General features: G+C 43.8%; 1 protein-coding gene across 1 annotated transcript in view; it reads right to left on the reverse strand.

Moving 5' to 3' along the window:
- Window positions 1–1,476: 1,476 nt before the first annotated feature.
- wtip (WT1 interacting protein) overlaps window positions 1,477–13,030 on the reverse strand; it is a 37,166-nt gene continuing 25,612 nt past the window's right edge. Inside the window, exons 3-8 of the mRNA XM_088938550.1 lie at window positions 11,673–11,740; window positions 9,068–9,130; window positions 8,511–8,641; window positions 7,738–7,789; window positions 7,227–7,295; window positions 1,477–4,226 (exon numbers count right to left, since the gene is read on the reverse strand). Of these exons, the coding sequence (XP_088794676.1) occupies window positions 4,074–4,226; window positions 7,227–7,295; window positions 7,738–7,789; window positions 8,511–8,641; window positions 9,068–9,130; window positions 11,673–11,740 (536 nt within the window). The 3' untranslated portion in view covers window positions 1,477–4,073. The remainder of the gene's footprint in view (window positions 4,227–7,226; window positions 7,296–7,737; window positions 7,790–8,510; window positions 8,642–9,067; window positions 9,131–11,672; window positions 11,741–13,030) is intronic.

Genomic DNA, 13,030 nt, shown 5'->3' on the forward strand with positions numbered 1-13,030 from the left:
ACTTCCAGCAGTGTTTTGAGATGTTTATTCTAGAATTACTAAGTAACTATAGAGGTCTGGCAGTGGTCTTACTTCGACTACATGCAAGGTTATGGAAGTAATAGGCAGAAGTCAGTGGATCATCTGTATGGTAACTGTAGGGGGTAATCAACATTGATTTAGAAGAAAACTAAAACTCAAGCTTAGCTGAGTTCTTTGGACAATATGGAACGGCATATTTACATTTCCAGAAGACTTCTGATAAAGTTTCTCATTAAGATGCTTAGTTTTAGGTGGTCAAGATAATAAATTTACCTGGATTAAAAACTGGAAATGCAGAGTTCAGGCAAGGTTTAAATGCTCAAACTGGGGATTAAATTAGTAGATTACCTCAGGTATCTGCTCTTCCTGGTTTATTCCAATGCTTTGCATTCTGGTATACTAGCAAAGTACAGTTGAAACCTAACTAGGATGAATAACAAACACTGTAGAAGCTGCTAAAAAATAAGTATTACATGAAATTCAAAACTGGGCAGCTGCAGGCTGTAGGTTGCAGGCAGCAGAAACAAATTACTGATGTAAAATGGGCAACACTGTTATATGAAGAGTAGTTGTTTATGTTGACAATATTTTCATCTGCCAATGTTGGGAAAAAAGGCAATCAGAATAAATGTTAGAATGTATAACATGTTAAAAAGTGAATTTAAATCAAGAGATGTAACAATAAAATTATACAATGCACTAGTATGACATCATTTAGAATAACGTGTGTATTTTGGTTATCAATATACAAGAAAGATATTGAAATCAGTTCAGAGAAGAGCACTAATCAGAAGTGCTCAAATGAATGTCCTACACTGATAGGCTAAAAGAAATAGAACAATTTAGTCCTGGAAAGAGAAGACTAAGAACAATCCTGATTGTGAGCTCCACAACAGATCGGGGTACTAGCTGGAGGAGAGGTGTACCTCGGTCTCTTGCAGTCCAGGACTGCAGAAGCCACAGAAGTTTCATCAAGACCCAAGACAACTAAATACTTCGTCCAGTTCAGGGTGGCAAGGAAGTGGGAGCCTATCCCAGCATGCAACAGGCCCATGGATGGGACCCCAGTCTATCTCGAGGCACAGACGCAGACATACTAGGGCCAATTTCCCAAGCAGTTACTTAACCTACTAGGATGTCTTTGGACTGGAAGGAAACTGGTGCACCCACAGGAAACCCACGCGAACACAGGGAGAACATACAAACTCCACACAGACAGCACCCCAGGTCTGGAATTGAACCCAGGCCCGTGTTGTGCACCACGCCAGCGTGCCGCCCGCCAAGCGAACACTGAGTGGCAATTTCCAGCCCCCCTCCTGGACAGTGCTCTGCCAGCTGTGTGCAACTACTAGGGACATAACCCTTGCTCGAACCTGTGGCCACACACAGACTGTAAGCATCTGACACAGAAGTATGAGGTCTGCTGAAGACACCAGACAAATCACAAAAATATAATTTAACTACAAAACCTCTTTATTGAAAAAAAGCAGATTATATCATCTAAGGTTAAATGACACTTCTGACTTTTAACACATTAAATAACTTTAGATTTTTCATATTTAGATAAATAAATCTACAATTCCCGTCTCTTTTCTGTGAGCCATCTAGGATATAACACCGAACAGCAAAATAGTTTGTCACACGTGTGTTTTTTTTTGAGAACTACTTTACAGGAGAGAAAACAGCTACATTTTGTTTGCCTGAAATGGATTTTTTGACGGTACAGTAAAACAAGCTAACTTACATTTCTGTACAGGTAAACTAGTTACATGATATACAAATAGGGAATCAAAATATTTCCTATACTGTAGAGTTAAAATTGGTCCATTATTCTTTAATAGGAGTGGAATGCTTTATAAAATTGTCTTTGTTTTTCTGTTCTGCATTTGAAGAAAGACATTTGATTTTTGACAGATAAGACAGAATAGGATATTGTGCCTTTTTACAACAACCACAGCATCTTAAATTTTACCTTTCATTATACCATTTAAAAAGAAGAGTGGCATAGCTGTGTTTTAAGTGTGCTTAATTAAATGATTTCAACAAAACTGCTTGAACTTTAAGAGGCAGCTGCGAATTGAATAAAAGTAAAACTGAATTGTCTGTTGTTGAAAATCATGGCCACGAGACCTTAATACTGGGGTTTAATATAATTAATGCAGAAATAAAACATGGATTTGTAAATGCGATGACGCTTTAAACTGCCAATCATGGTGAACGTGTGTGGGCCCCACTTACACACAACAAGTAAGAAAATGAAAATCTGTTATAGAGAAGTCAGAAATAAAAGTGCTTTTTTTCCTTTACCTTTCTTTCCTCTAAAGGCTCCTGTAATCGGTGTAGCAGTTCAATGTCACAATTCAGTAGTACTGAGAAGCACTCTCAAGATAAACAACCTTTTACTGGACACAAAAAGAGTTGCTTGCCAGAATCCACATTTATGGTCTGATTGAGGATGAAAGAGAGCAAGCGATTTGTTATTTTTGTAAAAAGAAGGGGGAGACGTGGGAACTGACTGCAAGCAGGAGGGAGTATCGGCCTGGGCCCCACCACTCTACGACACACGTCTCGGAGGAATTAATAAATTAGATTACTATTAAATTAAATACTGAACATCCTCAGGGCCCAGCCAAGGTAGAGCACTACAATTCATGTCTCCTGTGTGTCTTATACAGGGACATTCCAAAACTGCTGACGTCGATAGCCATCTTTGTGCCATTTAAGGAAGAGAAACCTTGAAGGGCACATGTCTTGTGTAAATTTGGGTTCTCTCCTGTTACAAACCAGTGCATTGAAAATACTTATGCGTGAACAAATAGTCTCCGAGGCCTGCAGATTGCCATAGAAAATGCCCAGGAATTTAAGGAAGCCTAACATGGCTTAGGATTAAAAAAAAGCAATACTCTTGTCCGCTAACATACAGTAGATTAAGACTATGTGTTACATTTACAGCTCATCAATACACGTCATTTGGCCTCTGACTCTGCTGTAATAAGTAATTGTGCTGCAACAACATAAAAAACTATGGTTCTAGATTCCTAACTTGAATTTCTGTAAAAGTTTCTGCAAAATATATATAAAAACAATTGTACAGTCTATGTACATCTAACTCTTGTTACAATATCATTATTAAGACACTGCATGTAAATCTTTTAGATAATATATGCTAAAACCACTGTTCTGCTGAAGTCAAGGTAACTGGAATTAATACAATTGTCCCGTATTAAACGGGACAGGCAACACAATGCAGGGCTGTGGCCCCCTTATAAAACAAAAGTCGACAAACAGTGGAATGTTGCACAGTAACATACAGACGTACAGTTCCCTTGCATAGCCAATAGGACAGTATCTGGACTACAATGTACTACAGAGACAAGGAATGAGAAGCAGGTCTCCAAGTGCGAGACTCCTGAACAATGGCTACTTTGAAGTTACAGCGGTTCCTCTTGGCGAGAGTTGTAAGGCAGCTGTCAGGGCATGGCTAACCGGAGCCATGTTGTGCATCAGATACAGTAAGATTACACATAAAAGCAGCATATGCTTCATGGCGTAAATCTTCAGTCATGAAGGAATAGGAAAAACAAGGTCCCCCTCCACTCCACTCCACTCCACTCCGCCCCCCGTCCTGTTACAGACTGGGGATGAGTGGGCTTAAAGTGAGGCCCCCCCGAATCGTGCTGGAAGAGCACACAAGCGCAGATATCAGCCCGAAGGCGGTCACATCCTTTCGGGGGGGGGGGGGGGGCACGTGGGTCACTATTATTCAGAGAAAAACAAAAGTCTGGAAAAGGAGGGAGAATCTCTGCAGCCTCCTCCCCTCCCCTCTCCGGCCGTGAAGGCGGTCAGAGCGCCCCGTGCCCCTCTAGAGGTCCAGGAGCCGAGGCTTTCTCCACGGCGTGCCCCCCCCCGCCCCCCCGCCGAGAGACAAGGCTGCTCGTTGCACTCTTTTCGGCGCCGCGTGATGCCCGGCATCGCTTTCCCTTTTCGTCCTTCTCGGCTCTTGCTCTCCGGGCCCGGGAGGGGGCCTGGGCGCCCGGCTCTGCCCGCCCGCTTCACAGCTCGGTCACATGCAGGGGGTAGCTGGGCGGCAGGTGGGCTGGCGCCTGGACCTTCAGCCTGCGGATGTGGCAGCTGTGGCACAGCAGGTGGCCCTCCAGCGGGTAGCAGCGATGGCCTTCTTCGTCGTTCAGCTGGAGCCCGCAGTCCTGAAGAACAGCAACAGGAGACCGATCGTCAGAGACCACCAGCACGTACCTCGGGCAGGAACTCCTCAGTCATGGACAGCGAGAGTCTGGTCTCAGGACTCTTGTCTTTGCTTGATGTCTGTCTCAGAGCTTTGTGGCGGCCCACTCACATCCCCCACATTCCAGCCCATGACGTCCTCTTTCCCGGTTCCAGATGAGGGCTCTGACCCCCTGTGAGCAGGGTCATGTGACCGATACAGCGTGAACAGAGCTGGAGCAGCACCAGTACCTCCACTGGAATGATGGGAAACCTACTGGCTTCATATATCTGTGGGATTAATTACTTCGTACTGCATTCGGGGCGGAACAGTTTCAAGTGTTTTTCTTGCTTTTTGCCGTCTCAAGTGTGTTGAAAAATGTTTCTGACACTTTGGCGTTGGCTAACTTCCAAATATACTTTTCACTTCCTTTGAAGTGAAAGAGGCTTGGTTTTACACACCTTGTGATGAATTCTTTGCACAAAAATGTAGTGCCTAGCTTGCCGAGGCCAGCACTTTATTGCTAATTAGGAGAGTACTGACAGACAGGATTACAGGCATAGAAAACTGGTGCAGATGACAAGCTGTATGCAGTAGTCCAAGAAAAGCTGTTCACTCAGTGTAACAGTCCTCTTAGTGAAACGCAAGCCTGTCTCCAGCTAGAAGACAGGAGTTTGCAATACTGTACTATTCTCTGTGTGTTTCTCTCAGGCAAAAACAACTAAAAAAAGGCACCCATTCTTTCACCTAGACGGCAGCCTCTACTGCAGTGGGGTTCATGTACAATTTCTTAGTGGTCCTGTAACTATAAATACTGTCAGGTTCTCTCACTATTTTTGCTTCTGTAAAAGTGTCCATGAAAAGGGTGGTGAGAGCTGGGGCTGGAGATATGAGAGATAAGTGAGAGGAGGGCATTCAGCCCAGCCAGTGTTGTTAATGGATCTCAGGAGCTCATAGCGCCTGGAAGAGGTCAGAGCGTCAGATTTAGCAACATGCTCCAGAGGCTCTGAACCCTTAGTGTTCGTCCTCTTTTCAGTTTCAATATTGTCACCTCTGGTTTGACCCAGTCAATACTTTTGTGGTTTCTGAAAACTTGAATCAGTATCCCCCATATACTCTTGTCTGTTTAAAGATGAAAAACACTCAATTATTTTAGTCCATCAGTGCAGAACATATCTTCATGCATGGGTACCACGATTGTACACAAAATTCTAAATTAGATCTAACTAGCGCATTGAATAATTTTAATTTTAAATTCCCCGATTTCAATTCTACATTTCAAATCTATATCTTAGCACAGTTTGCTATTTTTTTGCTTCTCCAGGTTTTACAGAAGATGTAGACGACGTTTGAACATCAATGCCTGTCTTATTCCTCTGCAGCTTCTTCAAGCTCAGTGTTTCCTATCTCATATTTACAGTTGATATTTTCCTACCTGCATGTACCGCACTGCAGCTGTGTATTTTGAATGTCATCTGCCAGATGTTCGCCCAATCTATAATTTAGTCTAAATCTTCTTGCAAGTCCTCAGTGCCTGATAATCCTCCTATCTTGCTATCCTCTGCAAACCTGATTAGTTTACTAACTACACCAGAATGCGGATATAAATTAGGAAAAGCAATGGTCCTAATACTGTTCCAAGTGATATTGGTAATTCAGAGGTGGCTGAAAAACATATTGAGAACAGGACCGTCTGAGTTTCAAGTACTAAAAATGTCCACTTGGACATGAGGGCTGACACAGCTGCTAATGACCTCATATGATCATAATTAAAACTGGAAACACAGTTTATTCGCATGCACTCATCTATTCAAGAGGTTTCTGAAGCATCAAATCAAATTCTGCAGCACCTTTGGGGCTTGTGGTTGGATCGCTTTCCTGTTTTTTTCTACCTAATTTCATGAATTAAGCACCTCTCACACCTCCGGGTGTAGCAGAAGAGGGGGGAACTCCAAACAGTGCCTGTAACGCAAAGCCTTCTGGCATCACAACAGAGAAGTCAGGCTGGGCTGCCAAAGTTTGGCGTGTACGTAGTTCATTTATCCTGCTCACTGATCAACACGCAATGCAACCTGACAAGTTAATGTTATTCTGCTCACTCTTCACTCAAACTTACAGTTCATTTAAATGTCATCTGGATACAGTTTCAGAGCTAATGGCTGCAAGCAAACCACCTTAGAATTTCTACACTTCACCCTGTGCGGCCACACATGTTAGGATGGATGAATTAGTGTTCATGTTGGACATCTTGGCAGTAAATTAAAATTGACTTCACAAAATGCCTGTGAAGAGGCCAGGCAGATGTCATGCAATCATGTGACCTGGCTAGAGAGGAGTATTTTTTACCAGGTTTTCACCTCGAAAAGTCTTCTGCCCACTCCATGGACAAAAAAAATTACTTATGAATTATCAGATTGTTTCTAGGCGAAGGTGACTATTTTAAAAACAGCAGGTCTTATTAGAAAAAGGGCTGCTGAAGCATAAGAGACAGCAGTTTTAGAACTCAGATTGCCATTAGAACAGTTTTAAAACATGCTGAACCCTTAATCATAGCTTTTTTGGATCAGAACCGAAGAAAGGAGACAGAAAGAAGGAGGCCAGCTGATTTCTGCACCGATAGCGAGTACAGCTCCTGGTCCAGACAGGTGGAAGATGGCCCCTACTTCCAACAATGAAATCCCCACTCACGCAAAGCTGACTAGCAGGCATTCATTTAATGATTAACAAAACTCTCTGGCTTCAAACGCCTAAGAAACAAAAACCGAAGCCATCCGGTAAAAGTTTGTTTCTCCTCGCACTCCAGGGAATTGTGCTGTCAGACGCCGGGCGTCCGTGTGTGCCACCCACCGGAGCCGCGGGCTGCTTTCTCCGTGACAACAGGAGAGTGTAAACAGACAACACAGCTCACTCGAGATGCGACGGGCGTCTCGCAAGGCTTGGAGAAGGACACTCCCTGCAGGAAGCGCGGAACTCGGTGGTTTACCTCACAGTGATAGCATTCTACGTGGTAATCCCTGTCCATCGACACCACCCGAATCGTCTCCTCAGAGCCCTGCAAGGCAATACCAACACCACCCATTAATGCCAACCATGGGCTCCAGCCAATAAGGTAGAGCTTTAGCCTCGAAATATCAGTGACTCCATTTCCAGTGGGACAGCTGTTACGAGTTCATGGATGTGTGGTTCAGCCTGGATATGATATGTATTCATTGATTCTGCTATACCACATCAGTTTCAGAGACTACTGTTTCTACAATTAAAGGGGAGAAAATAGATTTATTCTCATCAGGGTAATGCCTTTAGAATAAAAGTTACTTTTGGAAAGCATATGTGTTGTTTAGGACCTGAGTGGCATGCTATTAGGATGTCACTGTCATTTAAGCACGTGTGAAATAAGGCAAAAGAGCAAACAGACCCGACTATTGGGATTTATCAGGCACTGAGCAGTAGTCGTGCCTGTAACTGCACAGCATGATACAGGCAAGGCACAGTACCTGTGCAGGAAGAATAGGCTGGTTGCAGGATGCGCATTTCGGAGCAAAAACCCTGAAGAGAGAAAGAAAAAGGACATCATGATTAGATATACAAGCAAGTGTGGGATGAGAGTTTTGAGAGAATGTTAATTCATCATTCCATTCCCACTGCAGGCTGGTTCATGTCTAGTGTCAAGTGCGGTGAACAGCACCTCTGTGTCTGTGCATTCCATTAACACGCAGCTGTTCTGGGAACCTTTCTCCAGAGCACACAATCCTATTGCAGCTTCTTAAAGCCAAAGAAACCACTTGCTTTTCCGACACTGACAAAATGAAAAGGCAGTATACACTATACACTTTCAGGTTCTCAGATGCAATTCAAGAGGAAGATTCTCAAGTCAAGCAGTTGTTAGCTAAAGACCTATTGCTTACTGGTTTCACCCAGACTCTAGGAGCAGCCACAAGTCCTAAGTCCTGAGAACATAATGAACAGCCAAGGGAATATGGAAATAACAGCACAGAGAGATAAGGCTGAGCCAAGCTATGTACCGTGGTGTATATCTAACAAGAGATCCTTAAAACCTTGCACAAAACGTAATTATTTGGTTTGTGGCAAGTACTGATGCTTTTCTCGGCTTTTGTCCACAGGGTCAAAAATAAAACCAACAGAAGCATTTATTTCTAGGAACAAAATGTTCTGCGAGTCAATCTCTGGGTTTCTTTTAAAGGTCACGAAACGCTGCAGGACTTTCCAGATCGCTAAGCTGCTGCGGTGAGCTGCCCTCTAGCCTTACGTGTGGTAGTCCTTGACACAGTAGATATTGTTGTCCACGTCGACGGTGAAGGGGACTCCATCGAGACACTCGTTACAGACCACGCAGCGGAAGCAGCCAGGGTGATAGGCCTTGCCCAGCGCCTGCAGGATCTGTGGAGAGAAGCCGGAGTTAGCTCCCAGCGGGGCAGACTCCATTATTCTTGCTCACTGCCCATCCCTGAAGACAGGGTGCTGTTCGGCACAGGAGGCCCGAGTGCAAAGGGCAGTGTATCAGATTACTGGCGGAGGAAAGCAGTTAAAACATCACTTGACTGACTGAACCACTGATCTACTGCTACTGAACACAACTGATTTAATGACTTGCATATTTTCATCTATGCTTCACACAGATCAAACCGAACACAAAGCAATAGGGAAAACTAATTACGTGCTGCAGATGACTTTCTTCCCAATACTGTGTTATACTTGGGATCTTTCCAATGCTGGAGTGCCCCATCTGACAGGTCAAAAAGCCAAGGGGTGCACTAAACTGTGAGCTGTGGGCTATTAAACACTGTCTTGTTTTATGGCTCTTACCATTTCCATGATGAGGTGGCCACACACGAAGCACTTGTCTGCTGTTTGCTGAAACCCAGAATACTGCAGGAGAAAAAAAAAGAAAATTAGGATCAGCGTGTAATCGGCCGCAGTTTTTTTGTTTAATTAAGATAATGCATAAATTTACATTACTATTACTCATTACATTGAGTTCAAGTATCTGTAGACCTTTCAGCGATGCCCACCAGAGGCCTGGACTGTGGAGAGAACCGAGGAGCTGCGCTGTGCCTGTGTATAACACAGGTTGAACACAGTAGCAGAGAAGATCACGGTGTAAAAGCACAGCAAACCCAATCATTGTCAAACTGGTGTGTGAACACAGTATCGGCTAATAAGACTCCTTTATTTTATTCTTTAAAACTCACTTTTTTGTAGAAAAAGATGCCAAGTGCTTTACTTCCTGAATCCAGTCCTTAATGAGATTTCCTGTGTGGGTCTTTAAAGAGTATTACACCGATACTCGGGTTCTGACTGAAATAAAGTTGTAAGATGTCACAAAGCAAGTGCATACATGACCACCTGGTAGTATTTTACACCCCTATTAGGGTAAGGTATAGTGTGTTCTGTCCTATTTTACATTTGTCCCTCAACTTGTTATGGATGAGAATGGCGATACTGCTGGGTAGTGAAAGCACAGGCATACTAAACTTTTCTGAGGCAACGGTCAACCTGTAGTCAGTCTTGACTACATTAGAATCCCCTATATAACACAGCACCTACAGGGGGTGCTACTGTCCAGTGTATAATGTGATACTCTGCAAACGTCGAAGACATTGCCTGACATTTCCTTCTGTCTACATCTGGCAGAAAACACACACGATTTGACTCATCTTCTTCAAAGCGGAGGTACCCAGAACCACGACCTCAGCCTGACGCACAACGAGACACCCCTTTCATCTCCTCACAGCTGAGCTCCCCTTGCTTGTCTTCCAGAGATAAGCCACTGCAAGTGTGGGAAGAGGCCCTGCCACCTGTGCAAACCTACCCTGACCGGGAGCAGACAAAGAGCCAAAAGCACCCCCTCCCCCCACCATCACCGCCACCTCCCAGCTCCAACCCCTGTCAAGCACGGACATTGCATCCCATGGTTATGGGCAGAGCAAGCTGGCCAATTGCTGGGCTTAGCAGTGAGGCCAGCCATCTGGACAGCTTACTACTAAGGTCACAACCTGTCGGAGCTGGGGGAGCAGGTGGACATCCTGTTTAAGTGGACAGCACTGCCTGATTAAAAGCAGCAGCTCCTATGACGGCTAATTCAGCAATCCTGTTACACAGAGCCCCACAGACACGCCATCTGGCTTGCATGTGATAATGGGGTTGGGCTGGATACTCACTAATTAGCAGGGGAAACAATGCTTTTTCATCCAGTCCCTGTAGATTGTATATCCAGCAGACACGGGGTCTAATAATCTAAAGTAAGCTGTCTCCATGGCCTCCGAAAACACACCACATCGATATTATTCGATACATAAGATCAGTCGCGCAGACGATAAACTCCTTTTCATCACAAGTCCTTCATTAGAACGCAAATTTAAATCAAAAAGGACATTTGTATCAACTGGTGAGGTAAGATGTAGGTTACTGTAAAAAAACCACTGATATTAGAGAACAAGGCAAGTCTGACGTAATCTGGAGGTAACTACAGTGCACAACTTATTCATACATACATGGTAAAAGCTTCCAGAATCTACAACTATTAAAAAAGTATTTCACAACACTAATATTGCCCAACCTCACTGTATATCAGGTCTACATCCTGGGGCAACCCACAGCTGTACATGTTATATATGAAAAAGAATTAAAGATTTCAAACCACATCAAGTTGATCTGTCTGTTCAAGATAATGAAATCTTGCACACTGAAATTTGAACTATCAGCTTCATTATACAAGATCCACAATTATTAATGGTTGTGTATGACACACACATGTTGTATTAACTACAATTCCAAAATGAAGCCAAAATTCACTCACAAAAGGTTTATTCAGAGATCGTGTTTTAAAAGCTCTTGCTATTAATGTTTTACTAGATAACTCTGATTGAAACATTCTGGGGGGCTAAAAAATGACTGCTGTAGGACACGCTGGTTGTGGTTCTAATTGCGTGGCACAGACCAGTACAAACTCTTACAGAGCTCTAGATCTCGTTTGCAATCCTGCGTGTGTGTACGTGTCACTTGAAAACCAGCTTCCACAGCACTGGAAGGATGTACAGTATCGCTACAAAACCCTCTTGCTGTGGTTTCCCACCACATCTCATTGTTTCCAACTCTGACGAATAATGGGATAATTACTTCCCTCTGGGAGGGAAACATTAGTTAGATTAATAATGCGATTTAATAGCATTCATTTCCCGTTTTGATTTTTATCATCAAAGCAAACTCTCACGTACAAGAACAATGTTGGGCTCACTGTGAAGGGCAAGAATGCTTTGCTGAAACACAGTTGGTAAGAGGGGTGCTCAAATGATCTCTCTGTTACTGTTTTCTTGTGCAACGCTGCACACTTCCACCAGGATTATTTACACTGACAGGCAGCCAGTGAAGAACAGACTAAGGCCTAGCCACCGAAAAGGACACAACTTACCAAGAAATCTTCCTCGCAGTAGACTTTGCCATTGACGTTGTAGAAGGCCTTCCCCCTCAATCTCCTCCCTGGGAACATAAATTGAGAAGATGAAGGACAGGAAAATGAGCCGCCCCGCATCGTCATATCTCTGTAGTTTTGATAGTAAAACAGCACCTAAATCATTACACCTTAGAGTCAAAAATAAACAGAGGCATGGGGCCGCTGGACCTCCTGTGTTTTCATCCATTATGTATATTACAGTGACCAGGTTTTGCTCTAACATGAAAGGGCTTGGTAGGAGAACGTTACTGACAGTCTGCCACCTCAGGCTGGCATCTATATGAAAGGACTTTGAACTCCATTTACTTCAGAGTCTTCTGCACTTCCAGTAAAGCTGACTAAACAGTCTCAAACGCGTTGAGAAGCAAGTCGAGTCAAGTAATCTCAACGATGATCTCAACATTAGCTGTGTGCAAATTCGTAAGCAAATGTGCGGGGTGTGGGAGCAGGGCATCGGCTGCGGTGATCATGCCACTGCTACACCACTCAAGCAGCTTGGAGAAGTTTTACTTTCCAGGCTATTTTTTGGTCTCGCAGGTTCCCCGCTGATATAGCCTGCTTACTCCTCTTTACAGTCTCCAAGGAGTATCTCGTGATCTAGCTTGGATCAGAATCCTTCTTCCAGTCCGAAACGCCCTCGTCTCCATGGGTGGATTACATGGAGCTCCTCCCCACATGCCAAGCCCTAGTGTGCGGGCCTGTAAGTAAGAGTGTTCAACACCTTTGAGTGACCCACTAAACCAGCGCAAGATGGAGCTGGCACCAGAGGTGCCGAGACACTTTTAATTACAATCTTCATCGATCCGCACAAGATCCCCAGTCAAATGTCTCAAATGTCCAATACAGCCTAGGGTGACCAGCATCCAAAAAATGCTAACAGTTCATCCTGTCACAGCGCAGGACTTAAACGCACAGCAGATAAATTGGGCCGGGTTAGATAACAATACCTGGGGCATCCTTATTGAGATCATGACTGTTCCTTTTTATTGTCAGAAAGGAATGCTACTTTCAGATGCTGTGTTTGCACTGCCAATTTCTCCAACTATGCAGATAAAGGGAAGTGGTGTCTGCACTGCACTAAGGTGGAGTCAATAAATTCTGAGCATCGCCATGGCTACTGAACATATAACACAGCTAGACTGCTGAAGGAAACGGTGAGATCACTATCATTTCCACTGCCATTCTGAATCTGAATTCTGTTTCTCCCAATACAACACCATATGCATACGGAGATGACGAATGCATTTTTGTGGTGTCTAAACATGTTTAGACACTTACTCATTATACAGTAAGCAAAAAGTAGATTCACTACTAAT

Source organism: Atractosteus spatula, chromosome 21, assembly GCF_055471065.1.
Source record: "Atractosteus spatula isolate fAtrSpa1 chromosome 21, fAtrSpa1.hap1, whole genome shotgun sequence".
NCBI lineage: Eukaryota > Metazoa > Chordata > Actinopteri > Semionotiformes > Lepisosteidae > Atractosteus > Atractosteus spatula.